The sequence below is a fragment of the Leptosomus discolor genome, chromosome 2 (genome assembly GCF_034619465.1).
Source record: "Leptosomus discolor isolate bLepDis1 chromosome 2, bLepDis1.hap2, whole genome shotgun sequence".
Taxonomy (NCBI): domain Eukaryota; kingdom Metazoa; phylum Chordata; class Aves; order Leptosomiformes; family Leptosomidae; genus Leptosomus; species Leptosomus discolor.
In genome coordinates this window covers 62,658,154-62,675,875 of record NC_141392.1, presented here as the reverse complement: position 1 = coordinate 62,675,875, position 17,722 = coordinate 62,658,154, and the positions used below count along the sequence as shown (strand labels likewise).

Here is a 17,722-nt window from a genome sequence, read left to right as displayed (position 1 = left end):
TCTTTGTGCATTGTTCAGCTTTAAAGAGCTTTCAGTAAATCTAATCTATAAACAATTTCCATACAGCGGCAAAATACTTGTCAAAGGAGAAGTTTTCTTTTCTGGCTTGAAAGCAGCCATTGTAGAGAGAACAACAGTGACAAGAGACATGGAAAAACCTGACAGAAAAAATACACAGAATGAGTTAATATGTCCTTCTTAGGCAACTTTCATCGAATTTGCATTACCAAAGCATTCCTTAAATTTAGGTATATCATACACTCTACCTACTTGAAATTGCATGAGCCTAACTTCTAAAATGCAGTTGTTATGGGCAGTAATAGGGTGTGTTACACTGCGTTAAAATACTAGAGTCTCTTGTTGGCCAGTACTGTAAGAGCAAATACTTACTCAAGAGTTAAAAATTACTTCCTGTGGCATTTGAGCATAGCTCAACTAATGGTCTATTAAAAAATGAGACAAAAGAAGTCTTAAGTGTTAAAGAGGTGACAAATCAACCAAAAGCAACGCAAACATTATACAGCAGTTATTTAAAAAATAGAAATATAGCAAGTTAGAAATAATACCAAAGTATTAAGGGAACAACAAGTTCTCACTTGACAACATTGTTTTTGTATCAGTAAAATGAGATTTAACTTGCTACTACTGCCAGTTGCAAATCACCTGAGTGTTAGTGAAAAAGCCAGCCTGAAACTATTTTAAATGAAGTGTAACATTGTCTCTTTGGTTGGTCGGTATGTCTCTAAAAGTAGCCTGTGATGAACTCGGGGAAATGGAAGATAGACAAAAGAAGGATGCATTGGTGCTTCCATTTATATGCTCTACCATTTTCAGGAAGCCTATGGCTTAGGAGCTACCAGAGCCAAAGACAGCGCAGACATCTTTGTGTGCAGTTCTTCTATCGACTTTCCTTCCATGAGTGTGTCTAATTACAGCAAGATTTGAAAGGGAAGAGTGCCTTGCTTAGCATTATTTGATCAGTGTCAGCATTTGGGAAAACAAAAGCATGTTTCTGAATCTTCTAAAGGAACATTTATTTATTTTTTTAAGTTATGTGCATAGTTACAGGATAATAAGAAGAGATCTTCAAAAGTGCGTATCTAATAATAGTAAGTGGCAAGACCAGCTGAAAGATAATTTTGCCCACATGTGAAGCTGTAAAGAGCCATCATCTGATCAGTATTGTCCACCAAAAGATAATCACTTTGAATTACAGGTTATGAAATATCAAAACTAAACTACCTGACAGGATCTCTCAAAATCACTGGAGATCTTTTTTAAAAAAATGATCTGCAATCCCAGCTCCCCGTAAAACTTTACTGAGTTAGAACAGGTTGAGGCGTGCTGTACATAGAGTACAATAAGAAATTCAGAGGACTTAAAAGTACTCACTGAGCCATGATTTATTTCATGCTTGTAATTATGTACCTAGACTGTTAGGATCTCTATTTATGAGCAAAGCATAGTAAATGATTCTGATTGAATCCCATGAAAGTAAATTCAATTAGCATGGCTTGTTAAAGAACTAACTTCATGAATGAAAAGCCATTATTTCTTTCAAGGCCAATTTTGGTATCTCCTTCAAAACATTTTGTTGTCAGCAACTTCACTGACCTTCAATGACCTGGAGGTTATAAAGTTAAGTGAGATTTTAGTATGCTATACTGCGTGTTCTAATTTCTTAGTCTGAAGATTACTTTAATTCCTCCTTCTAAATGTCAAGCTTATTAGAATTTGGTTTTGAGGGAGGCACAGCTAGGACTGATGAGGAAGAGTTCAGGGAGGTGAATCTTTTTCACGGAACCACTGGTGACTTTGGTGACTCTGGGATTTGTGGCAGAAGTGATATAAAGACACCAGCTACACCAAGGTGTGCAGGAGTGCAATATTCATTTCTTACGTGCAGGAAAACAGTTTGATAGTAAGAAACATCAGAGCAATCAAGACTGCAGGGATGCCCTGTGCATGCTCGTGCAAATGTTAACTGCAAAATGACGCATTAAGATCTGCAGTAAGACACATTGTAAGAAAAGCTGCCGGGAATGAAAGCAATTGTACCTGGCATGTGTGCCTCTTTCCAGATAAGTGTGGACTGTTGTGAAGAAAAGGCTGTCACCTCTAAAATATATAACAATCCAGCAGTTTTAAACCCTCCATAGCATAGGGTTAGAAAACTAGCTTTGAGCCTCAGGATTCACTGTTTTCTGCATGGCATGGGAAGCAGGTACTGTTCTACTTGAATGAAAATTCATCTATGTGAACAAAAGGAATTCAGGCAGTGACGGAAGAGCAGACATTTCTCATTCCTTAATTTCAGTTAAGATAAATCCATTCTTTACAGCTTCCCTTACCTGCCATCATACATCAGAAAATACATTCCTCCAGCATTCATCTCAAACCAAAAAAGAATGCTTAAATCCTAGTCATCTCAGGAGTGAAAACCAGAATGTGAGTGTGGTTGGCATGGGGAGCTCATTTCATAAGGCAGACCTCAGCCTTGGTTATCTCCTGAATCATGCAGCTAATTCGGAGAGTAGGTACAAGCACATTGTACCTTACAACTGTATCAATTCCAGGTGTCCACAGGGTATTTCATGTTCTTTCTCGTGAAGCTGACTTTGTGTTTATGGTTTTGACAGGGTAACTGGCAAGGCTCTGAAAGGTGGCCATGTCATCACACAACTTTCTGCCTGTAGACATTGAGTTTTGACCATTGTGGCTGTCACCAATAAAAGAGAAAAAATAACCAGAAGAGAGCAGCCTAAATGCCCTTCAAACTGCCTGAAGAAACTATCCAATAGTCCAAAGTCTTCTGATTGTCTTCTTTTCCTCTGTTTAAGGATTCCTTCCTCCTGAAGTTTTTAGATTGAGTTTGAATAATTATTTGCATTTTCTTCTTCCTCTTTTTTCACATAGGTTTTTTTGTGTGTGTGTGTGTGGGGGTGTTGGGGGTTGGGTTTTTTTGAGGTAGCAGATTGCTGCATGTGATCAGTACAAAATAAATGGGATGATAAAGGTGATCACACCATTGTAAATCCATAGGAAGAAGCAACATAAATCGCCGCTGTAAATTGTGGTATAGTTTTCAAGTGAATTAATGTAGTTATGTTAGAAAATTAAATAATCTTTGTTTTAATGTGATGTAAATGGCATCTTTTCTCTTTGCCAGTGACAATCGGCAACTTCAGCTTCTTTACTTGGAGTGCATCCTCTCCATGCTAAACAGCTGCTCTCCCAGCATGCACCAGCACAAAGGATTCACTGATCTGATATGGTGAGTACATCTGAAGACTAATGTAAATATTCAGTTTGTAGGTATAGAAGGACTTTCTCCCCCAGCCATGCAAATAAACCTATAATAAATCTCCAGATGTGACCAGAGCTTGCTGTTAACCCACTGTCGGTTTATTCTGTGCCTTGTATAAGATTGGTTAGGACCTCGTGCTCAGCTAGCACGCTAAATCCCTGTAGTGAATTATCACTGTAATGAAGTCTAATGTATTTAGCCAGAACAGAAACTCTCTTATGCTTTCCGCAACAGTTTGACACATTAAATACACAAATATCCTGCTTACCATAGGATGTTGCTGTAGAGATTCTTGCTGGCCTGATGGAGTAACACAGGAAAATAAGGAAAATTAATGTCAGATGGTGTGCTGGTGACCAGAAATGCTTATGACCTACATTGCATAAGGGCCGAGGCTAAATGGTCTCTGTGGTGCTTCCACTTTATCAAGAAATCCTCTTTAATACACTTCACCAGAAAGGCTTGACATCCTTAGTGTTCGCATCTAAATTGTCTGATACCGTCACCTCGGAGCACCTGAAATAATCCTTTCCCCTCTTTTTGTTTGCGATAGTGCTTTTTTATAGCATTTGGATAACTGAGTCATAGTAATAAAGTAAGAATGTAAGTAATACGTAGTTCCTTGCATACCATGCCCATCCTGTGACCTTGGCTTGATTGTGTTAAGCAAAGATACTGTTAATGTGGTGTTAAAAGTGACTGTTAATGGCAAATGTGTTTCTTGTGCTTTTACACTGTAATTTTTGAAATGGAAGTGTTTGACTTGGGCCCAATTCTAAGGATGCAACATGCAAAGGCATGCATAACTTCCTTTGCTGTACCAGGACTGCTGGACTGGGAGGTCTTCAGGTTGATCACACTTGGCAGCGTTGCACAGGGACCCTGTGCTGAGGCCTCTTGCACCTCTAATGTAAGAGCAGAATTCTGTCTTTCATAGGAAACACATTTCAGGAGTTTCTGCCCTTGAATTTCACCCAAACCTTTGTTTATGCTTATGTGACTGACTGTGGGGTCATCCTGTGATCAAGATCACTGAAATGATCTTGGTTAAAAGAAAACACTTCCTGTTTTATTTTAAATGTATGTAATTTTGATGATCCAGTTTACACTGCAAATCTACAGGTGTTTGTATTGGTAACTGTGTATCATGAGGGCAAGCCGTCAGGGGCAGGGCTTTTTAACCTCCATTGCTGCCAAGGAATATGCTTCCTCTAGCTACATGCTTAAGATGAAGTGGAGGGAAAAAACCAAACAACAAAACACTAGGAAGACACAAAACGGTTTAAACTGCAAACATCATTTTGAATATGTAGCAGTATTAGTACACACTAATCGATTAGCTGTCTAGTGAAGTTGTGAACCAAATTGATAGTGGTCTTTGTTCTTTAAGGAGCTGTTGCCTGCAAGCACACAACTTTCTCTCTGGCTGGCAGTTTGTAGTCAGTTCTCAAGAGAAGCTAAAGAAGGGAGCAGACAGAAGATTTAGCTCTGTGTTCTTCTGACAATGTTCTCCATAGTTTGATACAGAAGCACTTTGATGGGGCTAAGATGTGTGGGGAATTTGTTGCTGTTGCAACCTGTGATTACGCCTGCTTCAAGGCAGGCATGTTTCTTAAGTAGTGAATTGATATATTTTGAAGTGTACCTGATTGGAGAAAGAAATGGAATAAACAGACTCAAAGTAATTTCCTAATGCCTGTTTAATAGCTGTTTTTCTTTCTGTGACTTCAGGAAGCCGAGCTGTTTTAGCAAAAACGTTAAGAGAAGCAATGAAAGTTCTGGACTGCATAAAAATCTTGAGAAAAGATGATGTACTTACCTATGAGGACGTGTTACTTTTTATGTTGAATCATTACTTGTCATTGGGTGCTTGCTCTAGGCGCCAGCTTGAACCTCCGAGGCATGTGGGTGAAAATCAGGTTTCGGACTGTGTTCTCATGCAGCACTTGACTTCTTAAATTAGGGTCTTGCAGACTGAAGTAAAATGTCAAGTGCGTGAGTGCAAAGCTGAAATAACAGCTAATGGAGCAAAGTGCTGAGTTGGTTTTGGCTCTGGTTCCACAGAAGAGTGATCCACTGGTGTGGAATCACTTGAGTGTTCATGCAGAAAGGCAGTTGAAGGAAGGGAGGTGTTGTTAGTGTGTGGTGGCATATGAGAAGTTACAGTGCACACTTTGAGTTACTGTAGAGGGCTTGAATTATGTTCTCAAAAGCCGGTAAAACAGAGGCTCACAACTAAGGGTGCTTACTAAAATACATGCATGTGCAGTTCAGTGATGGAACACTAGGCCTTCTAGTTAACACAGATTGGTTTTTTGTTTGGTCAGTTTTTTTTAAAGCTTCCAAGTTGGACTGAAGAAGGAACACTTAGCAGTAGAAACCTAGAATTCCTACCTTGCAATAGGTTGCAGCCAATGAGAGGCAGGCATGCTATCCTGTAAAGGACAGCACTGTGCAGCAACATGAACTTGCAGAATCAGTACCATGTTTACAAAGCACTCAAAAGTATTGCCGTACATACTAGCGTGCCGATGCTTGGGAGATGAAAAAAGCCTGGTGTAATTTGGTTTTCTATCTAACCACTGCTGTTGACTGATCATTAAAACAAGAGTGTGTATCTCATTTGACTATGCGCTATTTTCAATCTGTTCCTGTGAGATTATTTTTTTCCAGTTACCATCTGCTGCTTTTCTCTTTTTCAGGAAGCAACTGTGTCCAGCCCTAGTAGTAATCCTGGGAAATCCAATCCATGACAAAACTATCACCTCTACCCACAGCAGCATCTGCCTTGAGGCTGATTCACCTTCCTCAGGGATCTCTGACCACGGTCGGGGTTCAGGTTGTTCCTCCACAGCACCTGCCCTTAGTGGGCCCGTTGCACGGACCATATATTATATTGCAGCAGAACTGGTTCGACTGGTGGGGTCAGTGGAATCCATGAAGCCTGTGCTGCAGTCTCTCTATCACCGGATATTGCTTTACCCACCACCTCAGCACCGAGTAGAAGCCATTAAAATTATGAAAGAGGTAGGATAATCACATGTGCAAATCCAGGCATGTAAAGCAAAAGGTTTGTTTAACAGTAAATGTTGCTGATACGTGCATACCAGTCCATTCCATACCTTAGCACTAGGGATGTTGAAATCGCCCTTTCTGAGCACAGCTGTTACGTCAAAGCCACTCTGACAAATATTTTTAGTTTTACAAAGTCGTAATAGCTATATTTGTCTCCGTAATTCAAGCTGCTATGGCAACTTCGTCAGTGTTCATGCTGTGATACTGCATGGAGCAGATCTTATCACTGAGTCATGACTGCTCTTTTGGGTGAGGTACAGTATAGTGATCCAGTTCTCAACTTCTTTGGCGTCTTTCCCTGCTCTCTGCTCTTGCTAGGAGAGACATTCATCCTCACAATGTAGTATTCCAGGCATTAAGGTGAATATATGCTTTGATTACATGCCATGTTTTTGAAATACAGTTTCCTTGAGCTTTATTAGGATAGCCACAAGGAAGCTGTCAATGGCTTAAGCGGCCGGGTCAAGATCAGTCCATTCTGGCCTCTTGCCCAGTGCCTCTGGCAGCACTAGAACTGGAGCATTTTGAGACTTCTTTGAGCAACAGCTGAAATCATGGACTCACCTGTGTGGCATTCTTCTCATGTTGTGGGACACAAGGCAACTTACGTAATTCGTAGGAACAGTGGGCTCTCTCAGAGGATTTTTGTTCTAGCTTGTGCGTACCTAGGCTGTTCTGTGTCTGAAGATCTCTCCTAACACCACACAGTCACCCACTGGGTTGTTGTCTGAACTGGTAGTTACCCTGGCACTTGTCTTCCTCTAATTTTGAACAATAGCAAGGCAACAATTGAAGTCTTAGGAGAAGCTCAGTCTAACGTTGTTTCCTGCAGGACATATCTGTTGTATCTTTCTGCTTATTAATATGGGCTTGTTTGTAAAGCCTTCTCCTTGTGTTTCCTGGTGGGCATTAACCAGACGCCACCCAGCAGGTTGAGTCAGAAGGAATCACTTTGCCTGTCTTTGCATGACTCTATCTAATTTTGTAACTGGGTGACTGTAGAGAAAGGCTGTCTTTCGTATATAATGCAAGGTACTTGCTCTATATTTAGGCATAAAGATTGTCTTGTGTGCAGTATCGGTTGAAACATACTCAGTCAAAAATGTAAAGCACTGGAGAAGGTTCTGTATGTGATTCTTGCTGAATATTCTGCTCTTCTCTATCTGTATTTCTGTCTGCAAAAAGAAGGGTAGCTTTAATGAGTCGAACATCAGTGTGCTGTTTTCCTTTGCTATGAGAAATTACAGTACTGCTACTTCAGGTTCCAGGGCTTGGTAGAACCATGACTCATTTGTTGTGTTTAAGTAATGCTTAGATAATCCTCTAGTAACTTCTGTTTCCTTTCCTTTCAGATACTTGGCAGTCCTCGGCGGCTTTGTGATTTGGCAGGGCCATGCTCTTCTGAGTCAGAATCCAGGAAGAGGTCTATTTCTAAAAGGAAGTCCCATCTGGATCTTCTCAAGCTGTATGCTTTGTTTCCTCCTTTAGCCTCTTCTGTCTTAAACCTGTGCACACAGGACACTTAAACGGTTATACCTTCAGAATCATACCCAAGTATGAGCCAGGATATCTCCCGGGTTAAATAAGCTGTGAAAATGGAAGAGGGGTAAAACCTTTTACTGGTTTGTTGTCAGTCTGGGCCTGTTTGTAAAGGCATAGATAACTACTTTGTGGAATTTGCCAAAATACCCCAATGTGTTGGTTTACAGCTGGAGATTCTTGGGTTTGGGTCCCTAACCTTGCATGAAATAACTGTGTGCTTATTTAGAGGTACATTTCCAAGATGAAGTCAAAGGAGGTAATTGAAAATTTAAACATTGTCAGATTGAGCAAGAAGGATTCTCAGTTTTTATAAAGATCATATCTTGTAGATAAGATACTTTTCAGGACGCAGATGGCTTTAAATTTATCTTCAGTTGAGTGTTGAGGCTTTTTTTTTTTTTTTTCAATGTAAGTGCTTGTCTGTAATGGAAAACATGGTGTGAATGCTGGTACAAATGCACAGTAACTGTTTCCTGCTTGGCACTCCCATTACAGAACGGCCATGTCCACATGGTAGACTTAATAATTTGTTCTAATACTAGTTGTCTTTCTCAGGAGTCTGACAGAAGTCTTCTTACAGAAGTCTTCATTTCTTTTTTTCCCTGTTATGGAGGGATGGTGTTGGGTGATAGTGACATGTGCTCACTATATGTGCTGGATCGCTTAAATAAACTCTGTTTTAATTGTAGTATCATGGACGGGATGACGGAAGCGTGCATCAAAGGTGGTATTGAAGCATGTTATGCTTCAGTGTCCTGCGTCTTTGCCCTGCTTGGAGCATTAGATGAGCTGAGCCAAGGGAGGGGTCTCAGTGAAGAGCAGATCCAGCTGCTGCTCCGGCGCTTAGAAGAGTTGAAGGATGGGACAGAGACAAGCAGGGACTCCATGGAGATCAATGATGCTGACTTTAGGTGGCAGAGGCGCATCCTGTCCTCAGAAAATCCTGCCTGGGAATCAGGAAATGAGAAGAGTCCTGATATCAGCATTAGTGTTACCACAGACACTGGTCAGACGACTTTGGAAGGGGATATGGGACAGACAACTCCAGAGGATAATCCAGAAAGTCAAAAAAACTCATTGCCATCTCCAGCTGGACATGAAAGCAAAGAGATTCATTATAGGGAACCAGAGTCAGAAACCATCGACCAGCCAGATGTTGTCCAGAGAAGCCACACCATAGTCTATCCAGATATAACTAACTTCTTGTCAGTTGATTGCAAGACCCGGTCCTATGGATCCAGATACAGTGAAAGTAACTTCAGCGTAGATGACCAGGACCTTTCTAGGACTGAGTTTGATTCATGCGATCAGTATTCCATGGCAGCAGAGAAGGACTCAGGCAGGTCAGATGTCTCGGACATAGGCTCCGACAATTGCTCTCTGGCTGATGAGGAGCAGACACCACGGGATTGTCCAGGTCACCGGTCCTTACGTACTGCTGCGCTCTCTCTGAAATTGCTGAAAAACCAAGAAGCAGACCAGCACAGTGCACGGCTGTTTATCCAGTCACTTGAAGCTCTTCTTCCTCGGCTTATAGCTCTTCCTAGCATAGAGGAGGTGGATGGAGCACTGCAGAGCTTCTCTTCAACATTCTGCTCAGGTTTGCAAGCAAATATTTACTATCTAACCAGCATGAACACTGCGACAGCACTGTACATAGATTCTCTTGTAGGATTTCACCTTCAGAGAACATACCCAGAATAAGGACATTTGTGCTTTACAGAGCACATTCCTCCACAGCAGCATGCTTCGTTTAGGGCAAAGCAACTTGAACATGCAGGCACTGATTCAAAGGGAGGTCAATCCATTGCGTCTTAACAGGCTCTGGATTAAGTCCTCAGTCAATCGAGAAATGGAATTTTCTGTAGTAAGATACCTCCTCACAGGTTTGAGAAGATCTGTTGAGATTTGCACGTGCTCTCATTAAAGAGAGGTTGGGGTTGCCCCTTAGCATGAAAGGGGTGTGGGGAAGACCATCACCTGTTTTGAAAGAGGTTTAAGTAGCTTAGTACATCACTGCATTACTATTAGTAATGCCAACCTCACAAAGAAGGTGATAAAAATTCCACAGCACTAAGCTCTTGAAAGGGTAAGAAAAGAGGAGTGACTCTTTTCTTTCTTCTTTTGTTTTACTTTGTACTGCTGCCTATCATGAACAGGAAATGCAAAGTTCAAAGCCCAGACCAAGTGAAAAATAATTAAAAGATCGTACCTTTTTAAGAGAATAAATACCTGCAGTTCTTTCAGGGTTAGAAAGTTTGGGATCTTGACTTCGTCAATCAAACAAAAAACCACCATGGAAAGGCTTTGTTTGTCCTGTTAGTAGTATATTTAAAATATGTATATATATTTTTGGAAGGGTTTCTTTTTTCTGACAGTGACCAAAGTGAAAATGTTTGTTAAAATATATTTCTCTGTTTCTTTAACTTAATTCACCATAGTTGCCTTTCCTATTGCTCCTTTCCTAATCATTGCTTCATTCATTTGTGCTCTCTCACACACATTAAATTCATACAGGGTCAGAAAGGATGCCTCCCATCATCATACAACATAATTTAGATATGAAGCTCAGTGAATAACTTGATATTCCTGATACCCTGTTCAGATGCTGCCCAATTAATCCCTAAGTCAGGAAGATGGTCATCCTGGTTTCGGCTGGGATAGAGTATACCGCTTCTTTTCTCTTTTGTCTGTCAAATCCCTTTAGATCATTTTAAAGCATTGGAAGAGATAGACCTAGCAGACTTCTAGATTTTGAGGCTAAACACAGTTTTTGTCGTTATTCAGTATGACTAAATACAGTGAGAAAGACAGAAGAATATCACTCAATTTCTGCATTAAGCCCATAATTTCTGGTTTGTACATCTCTCAAAAAGATAGTTAGTCTTGGACTTAGACTGTTGAGTTAAGAAAGACCTTTCACTTTCCTAAGAAAGCCACCCCCATGGCTAAAACTGTACTTAAAAATGTGCACCACATTTCCAGTCTAATTTGGTGAAATAGTATTAGAAGGTGCCACTCAGTGAGGAATCATGGTAAAATATAGTAGCAAGTTACTGTATTAAAATAGCTCAAAAGAGGTATCCTGGTGTTTTCGCAGAGCTGTGGCTATTACAGAGTTGTAATTTTATGCTCTCACGAGATCTGTGCAGTTCATGTTTCAGCTGAAACAGTCCCTAAACTTGTACTTCAGATCTTAAGCAGAAGTCCATCAGTCCTCCTGAGGCGAGGACTTGTGTTCCTGTGTAGGTGAGAGAAGCGCGAGTTCTCTCGCCTTGTAGAGCTGTAGAGTGAGAGAATTACTAAAGCTGAAACGCGTGTCTGGGGGTAGCAACTCCCCATGGAGAGCTTCCGAGACACCAGTCTGATCTGCCTCTATAGGCGACGGTTGAGTCCTTACTTCATTTTTCAATTTTTCTTATGCTTTGGGGGAAAAATACATTAGGTACAATTTAGTAATCTTTCCTGCAAGCTGGGTCCTTAACTAGTATTGTGATATTATTATGATTTCATAGGATTGCAAAGCAATGAAAGGAGGTAGGAATTTGAAGCACTGGCATGGGAGTATAAGCATGGAAAAAGTGAAGTCAGCTAAGCAGAGTTATAGTGAAATTAAGATTTGGAACTTAGTTGGTTAAAAACCTTCCTAATCTACAGTTTTCATCTTTCCTTAAGAAGTTCCTCCTTGTTGCTAGATAAAACCAATGCCAAAAAATTTCTTGATGACACAGGAGTGTGATATCTATCTTAAAAAATACAGAATTATCTAAAAATTCTCAGCATCATCTTGACTTGCGCAAAACGTTTGCATTTTTCCAGGACCACCTTTTACCTGGCCAAATTAAATGAACTGTTGTCTCTGTTAAGACAGTGTTAACAGTCTTAACTGTTAATTCTCTGTTAAGACAGTATAAAACAGTCTCTGTTAAAACCTCGTTGTTTATTATAGCTGGCAGATTTTTGCGGTTATAGTTAATGATCAGTATTCTCTTAATTCAGATGTAACTATTCTCATGAATTGCAGTGTCAAGACGTTAATTCTAAAAATTGTGTGCCATTGTGTGAATAATCATAGCAAGCATTTTTAGCACCTCTTTGGTTTTGATTCCATGGCTTTTGGCATTAAGGTTTTCATGTTGGTAAGCATCGTTGCAAGTTTAAGCATCGTCTGTTCTTCTGCTTTTGAGATCTCAGCATCTCTCAAATGCAGTTGTTTATTTTCCCATATTTTAGAGGAAATTAGGGACCATATTTTTTTCCAAACACTTTTGAGTGCTCAAATACATACCCAATATGTAGTAGCCACTTTTATATGCAGTTATACACCTTCCTTTTTAATTGTAGTCTTGTATAGGAGATCACACAATTTTTAAAATATTTTAATGCAAAATAAAGTGGGCTTTTTTTTTTCTTTTGCAACCTCTCTGCCTTGAGGTTTTTATTATGCTCGCAGATTCTAGTCCCCAAGGTACATATTTAAGAGGGATAAGGCATCAAATCAATGTGTTCTAGCTACATCAATGTCATGATCCTCCATCTAACAAAGTGTTAAGATGCATCTTTGCCTTCAGTGATGAAGGAGTCACTGGAGCTACTCACAGGCTACTTTCAAGCACGTGGTTGCAGTTTTGGTACTAGGTAAAGATTCTCTGTTAACATTCACCATGAGAAATCTACCCCAGGCACATGCCAACCCATGTGGGTGTGGTTTGTGGGCAGCCCTCTCACCCCTCTTCCACAAAGGTTGCTCCCTTGAACAGCTATTCATTTTTTAGACCCACCCTGGAACAGTTACTCTCTTTCTAAATCCGCCCTCAAACAGTTACTCACCTTATCCACGCCCCCAAAGTGACGACAGTGGAAAGTCCGAGAAGGCAGCAGCACAGAGCTTTCAAACCCTCACGAGGCAAGAAAAACATTTGCTTCTTTTCTGTGTGTGGATTTTTTTTTTTTAATGTTAATGGTTTGTTGTATTTTGTCTAAGAAGAGGTATGAGCTTTATGGTGGGAGGAATATATTCACAGTAAACCACTGCAGCAGTTAACAAATTACACAGCTTTGCTTCATCACGTAACTAACCTTGGAAGCTGCGTTTTTTGTTTCATTTCAAATGTTCCTCTAGGATAAAGCTTACTCCTTTATCTTCCCTAATTGACATAATATGAATGGATTTCACAGTTGATGTGAAAACCATGAAACATTGTGGGTCATGTGGTGGGAGTCTAATATTTCTGGTTTGTTTTTTTTTTTTTTTTCATGGCTCCAACTACAGATCATGGGGATTCAATTAGGTGTTGCTCATACTTGATTTATGTTTTTCTACCAGTAGGTCAGCTAACTCAGAGGAGTATGTATGTGCCGTCCATCCTACCTGGGAAGAAGGGACTGTGCCACTGGGCATGGTTGTAGGCTGTCATTGCATACAAATAGTGTTTTCATGAGTACTGAGCTCTTACAGGCACAGCTTGTGGATCTGACAGAGCTACAAGTGCTCAGCTATCTAGAAAGCAGGTCTTGTATGAACTGAACAGGGCTTGGAGTCATAACAAGTTCCAGGCAGCTTGGCCACAAATATTTGTCCACACACCTGTAGGCCGTGGAGAGAGTAATGATTAACAGCCTGATACTGCAAGGTGCTGAGCATTCCAGTCCCCATCCAACAACTCACTTAGCCAGGACAGATGTACTGCGGGTTTAAATGGGCTGTCGCCCTCGTGAGCACCATTTGGTGCAATGTGTGCTCAGTTAAGTGTGCAGGCTTTGCTTCTGCCCTTTCCCACCTCACCTTTCCAGTTAGCATTGCAGACGTAGCCTGCCTTTTGCTTTGTACCTGGCAGTCATCCCAATGAACGCTGGTGCTCCTTGTGTATTATAAATTTAGCATGTTGCTTTGCTGGACTGTGACTGGAGTGTTCGGTTTGCCTTGCAGCACTGCATTCTAGATGGACGACTTATTTTTGTATTCCCTATTCTAGTACACTTAGTAGAGTAGTTTCTACTGATGATTCATTAACTATTCTAGCAATCTGTTCCTGCTGAAGTGCTAGGGTTAGTTTCTGATTTTTTTTTTTTTCCAGGCAAAATATATGTAGAATGTGAGAACTCACATGGTGTTTTTGTTAGGTATGATGCACTCACCGGGATTTGAGGGAAACCTAAATTTCAGCTTCCAGACTCTGATGAATGCAGACAGTCTCTACATGGTCTCACATTACACTCTACTGCTCAACCTAAAATTGGCCAACTCTGATTACTACAGGAAGAAGCCTGCCCAAGCCCCTGTGTTGCTGGTGAGTTGGAGAATATGGTAAAACTGTTAAAAAAAGAAAATTTGTTTTGCTTCCTTTAACATAAAAGAGCCCACACATAAAGCCTTCAGGCCGCTTGCTAAGTGGAGAAATAATAATTGCAAATGAAGCATTCTCCAGGCTGCTTATGAATCTTGCATGATAAATGTCATGCATCTGAATTACACAGCTTCTCTGTAATTTGGGGAATGAATGCTGCTTACTGATTATTGTTAAAGTAGCAGTCACTTTGATGGATACTCTTATCTTCAGAACAAATCTTCATTAGCATCATGTGATACAGCAGGTATTGTTCGTGCAGGTATTCAAGGGACAAACCTTCATCTTGCAAGTGCTTTTGAGCATAATGACAAATTTCTTCCTTAGTACTTGATTTGTGTTTATGCAGATGAAGACATCAGAAGTTAGAGTGAAAAATAATTAGGTTTTAGTAATATATGATATGATGATTTTTTGTGGCACCTGGGATTCCTCAGCTTCTGGGGCTTTTTAAAAATTGTTTCGAAGGCTGCAGGAGTTATAAAACATTAATCTATGTTTTTCAACTAAGTTACCCAAGAGGAGTCATTTTGGACTTTTCCTAAAAATAAAAAATGGGTAATACATGGAACAAAAAAATTGTGTCAAAATGTACCATTATTGCTGAGCTGCCCATGTAAGAGAATTTATGTTCTAGAAGACCTCAACACCAGTCGGTTTTAACATCATGATCGGTTCTGGTATGTTCTTCAGCAGCTGTGAGATCAAATATTTGACTCAGAACCTTCTCTAGGGGCAGCACTGTGCACAACAGGCCTGAGCATGGCCGAAGTATTGTCAAAAATAGTTCAGATATCCAATTGGACCCCAGTTCATCTGTGGTGACTGCTCAGTGCAGAAGGGCCTGATTGCTGGACAGGCAGTGTTAGGTGCCACAACTTCTTTTTATTGGAATTGAGATCTTACCCCTACCTTGTGGAAATAGTGAGAGATCAGCATGTCCCATTGTTACTGTGTGAGAACTGTCATTGTGATTTGCACCTTGCGTGAGCTACAATAAGAGAAGGGAGAGCTCCTTGTTCGTGTCGTTCTCCACTAGAGACACACATTGTGATCCTCAGTTAATTCTTATTTTTGCGTGACTTCATTTCTACTCCTGCGTTCCCTTACACTCAAGAGTAGATCTAGGGGCTGAGGCTCATGCTGTAGGGCTTACTGTTGTCTTAACGTCTGCCTTTTACGGTTCTCTGCAGAAGGAGTTCATGAAGCAAGTCCAGTCCAGTGGGGTGTTGATGGTATTTTCCCAGGCCTGGGTTGAAGAACTGTACCACCAGGTGCTAGAAAGGAATATGCTGGGGGAAGCTGGATACTGGGGAAGCCCTGAAGAGCACAACCTTCCACTTATCACCATGCTGACCGGTAAGTACTCTGTTATGGTGACAAGGATAACTTCCAAACACATGTCTAAAACAAGCTACAATAACACGCTCCTTCATTGCATCAGATACGGAACAGCGTGTCATCATGCAACATGTGGTGTTTCATGAAATCGCTGGTAGAGAAGGAATCAGACTTAACTGTGGCAGGTATTTAAGTATTTGTTTCGGATCAGACAGAAAGCTTTTGAAGCTTTAAAAACAAACTGTCCCTGGATGGCAGGGAGAGTAGGTTTGTTCACTGAACCAAAACAGCTCTTAATTCTCTCAGCTTCAGTTCTGATAGACTTGGTACTTGTTAATGACAAGGCTGCTGTTTTTTTGATGTCATAGTAAAGCCATTTTAGTGTGCCTGTGGTACAGTACAAATATAAATAGTGGCGTCTGATCCTGGAAGCCTTCCACAGGTTGGGCTCCCCTTGGTTCAGATTTGTGCTGTGCCAGGGATAGGCCAAATGGTGCTAGAGAGAAGCTGAAAACCTGGAGCACCTCTGACAAATGCTTAAAAACAATCCTTAGCTTCATTTGAGGGAAAAAAATCAGCTGTAAGGCAGCAGGATGTTTATGATATTGATATAAAATGCACTATCTGCTTGAATGTGTATCCTGTATGATTACAAAGAGGTAATTAGAACAATGTATGCAGGGAGAACACTGGCTTCGGCTGAGCAATTAACTGGTAATCAGAGGGCACTGCTCTGGAAGTTTTTTGCTGATTATGTTGAGCTCAGTGTTGCTTTTAGCTACTGAGCTGGGAACCTGCAAGAAACACTTTGGAAGAGCAATAGCCATGAAGTATGAAGAGAAGAGACAGACAGGTAGGGGCTGCTAGAAAGGAAATCAACCTGACATCCCTAACGTTAAACTCTTTGTGAGAAGCTGCTCTTTTGTTGTGTTGGAGGAAGGGTTGTATTTCTTTTGGTGAGAGTAACTTACATAGGCCTGCTAAAAATTGCATTTAGGACATAGGATCCCAGTGCATCTTGAGGAGTCAGACTGAAGTCTGGGAACATCTAGATACAGGATTTAGCGAGATTTCAGAGGTTATACTAAGAAATGTGGAGAACTGAAGGTGTGGGAAATTCTGAACTGTAAGATACCATGAAGTCTTTGGTGAGAGTTCTGTTGACTATTTAACTTCGGGGCAGGGGGGAGGGCTTTTGAGTGTGGATATTTCCCCTCTTCAAGAAAACTTGGTTGTACTGGAAAAAGCATAAGATGCCACAGCTCGTGTTTTTGCCAAGGCTTCAGAAGGCTTCCAGAAAAGGGCAATTAAAAAGTATACCTGAGAAGTCAGGAGTGGTAGTACTTACTCGGACCAAGAGCCAGTAGGAGATGCTTTCCTTATACCATCTGTGTGTCAAATAGTAATCTCTTGGGTTTTTATGTTCTGGTAGACATCGATGGCTTGGGAAGCAGTGCGATTGGTGGCCAATTGATGGCATCTGCTTCAGCTCAATCTCCACTTTCCCAAAACCAGAAGAAAGAAGATTCTGTTGTTGCAGGTATTAAGATTGTGTTATAAGCACAAGTGTATATACTAGCAGTGGGTTGTTACGTACTGTAAGCATATTCAGAACAACAATTTAAGGGTTGTGGGAAGCATGTCGGTACATCCTGCATGTGAATTGGTAGTCCAGCTTGCAGAGAACATATATGACTTGGTTTTTTACCACTGATAAAGCTGCTGTTGTGTCATTTCCCAGTAGTACTAGCAGTAATGCATTTCTCACTCCAGGAGTTGCTTTTGCCCGATATCTTTTAATCGGCTGTTGGAAGAACTTGATTGACACTTTGTCCACACCACTGACTGGCCGCATGGCAGGCAGCTCCAAGGGGCTGGCCTTCATCTTGGGAGCAGAAGGAGCCAAGGAGCAGAACCAAAAAGAGAAGGACTCCATCTGCGTGAGCCTGGATGGACTGAGGAGGGCAGCCCGGCTGAGCTGTGCTCTAGGTACGGCTGCATGTGGAGTGGCATGGCAGACCCAAAAATAGGATAGTAGCTTTCCTTGAAGGAATTTGGGAGAGAAGGAAAAGTCCAGTCCTGTTCCAGTCTTGGATAGGAACCTGGACTG

General features: G+C 41.0%; 1 protein-coding gene across 4 annotated transcripts in view; it reads left to right on the top strand.

Annotated features, from left to right (window-relative positions):
- Window positions 1-17,722, top strand: part of ARFGEF3 (ARFGEF family member 3) — a 92,278-nt gene that overhangs the window by 47,645 nt on the left and 26,911 nt on the right. For 2 of the 4 annotated variants that reach the window (XM_086461193.1, XM_086461192.1), the window contains exons 9-16: window positions 3,170-3,274; window positions 6,010-6,334; window positions 7,735-7,847; window positions 8,614-9,524; window positions 14,048-14,214; window positions 15,465-15,630; window positions 17,045-17,152; window positions 17,386-17,601. In XM_086461193.1, coding sequence (XP_086317319.1) covers window positions 3,170-3,274; window positions 6,010-6,334; window positions 7,735-7,847; window positions 8,614-9,524; window positions 14,048-14,214; window positions 15,465-15,630; window positions 17,045-17,152; window positions 17,386-17,601 — 2,111 coding nt within the window. Of the gene's footprint in view, window positions 1-3,169; window positions 3,275-6,009; window positions 6,335-7,734; window positions 7,848-8,613; window positions 9,525-12,746; window positions 12,831-14,047; window positions 14,215-15,464; window positions 15,631-17,044; window positions 17,153-17,385; window positions 17,602-17,722 lie in introns of those variants that run through there. The other 2 variants (XM_086461191.1, XM_086461194.1) reach the window with 2 other exon arrangements.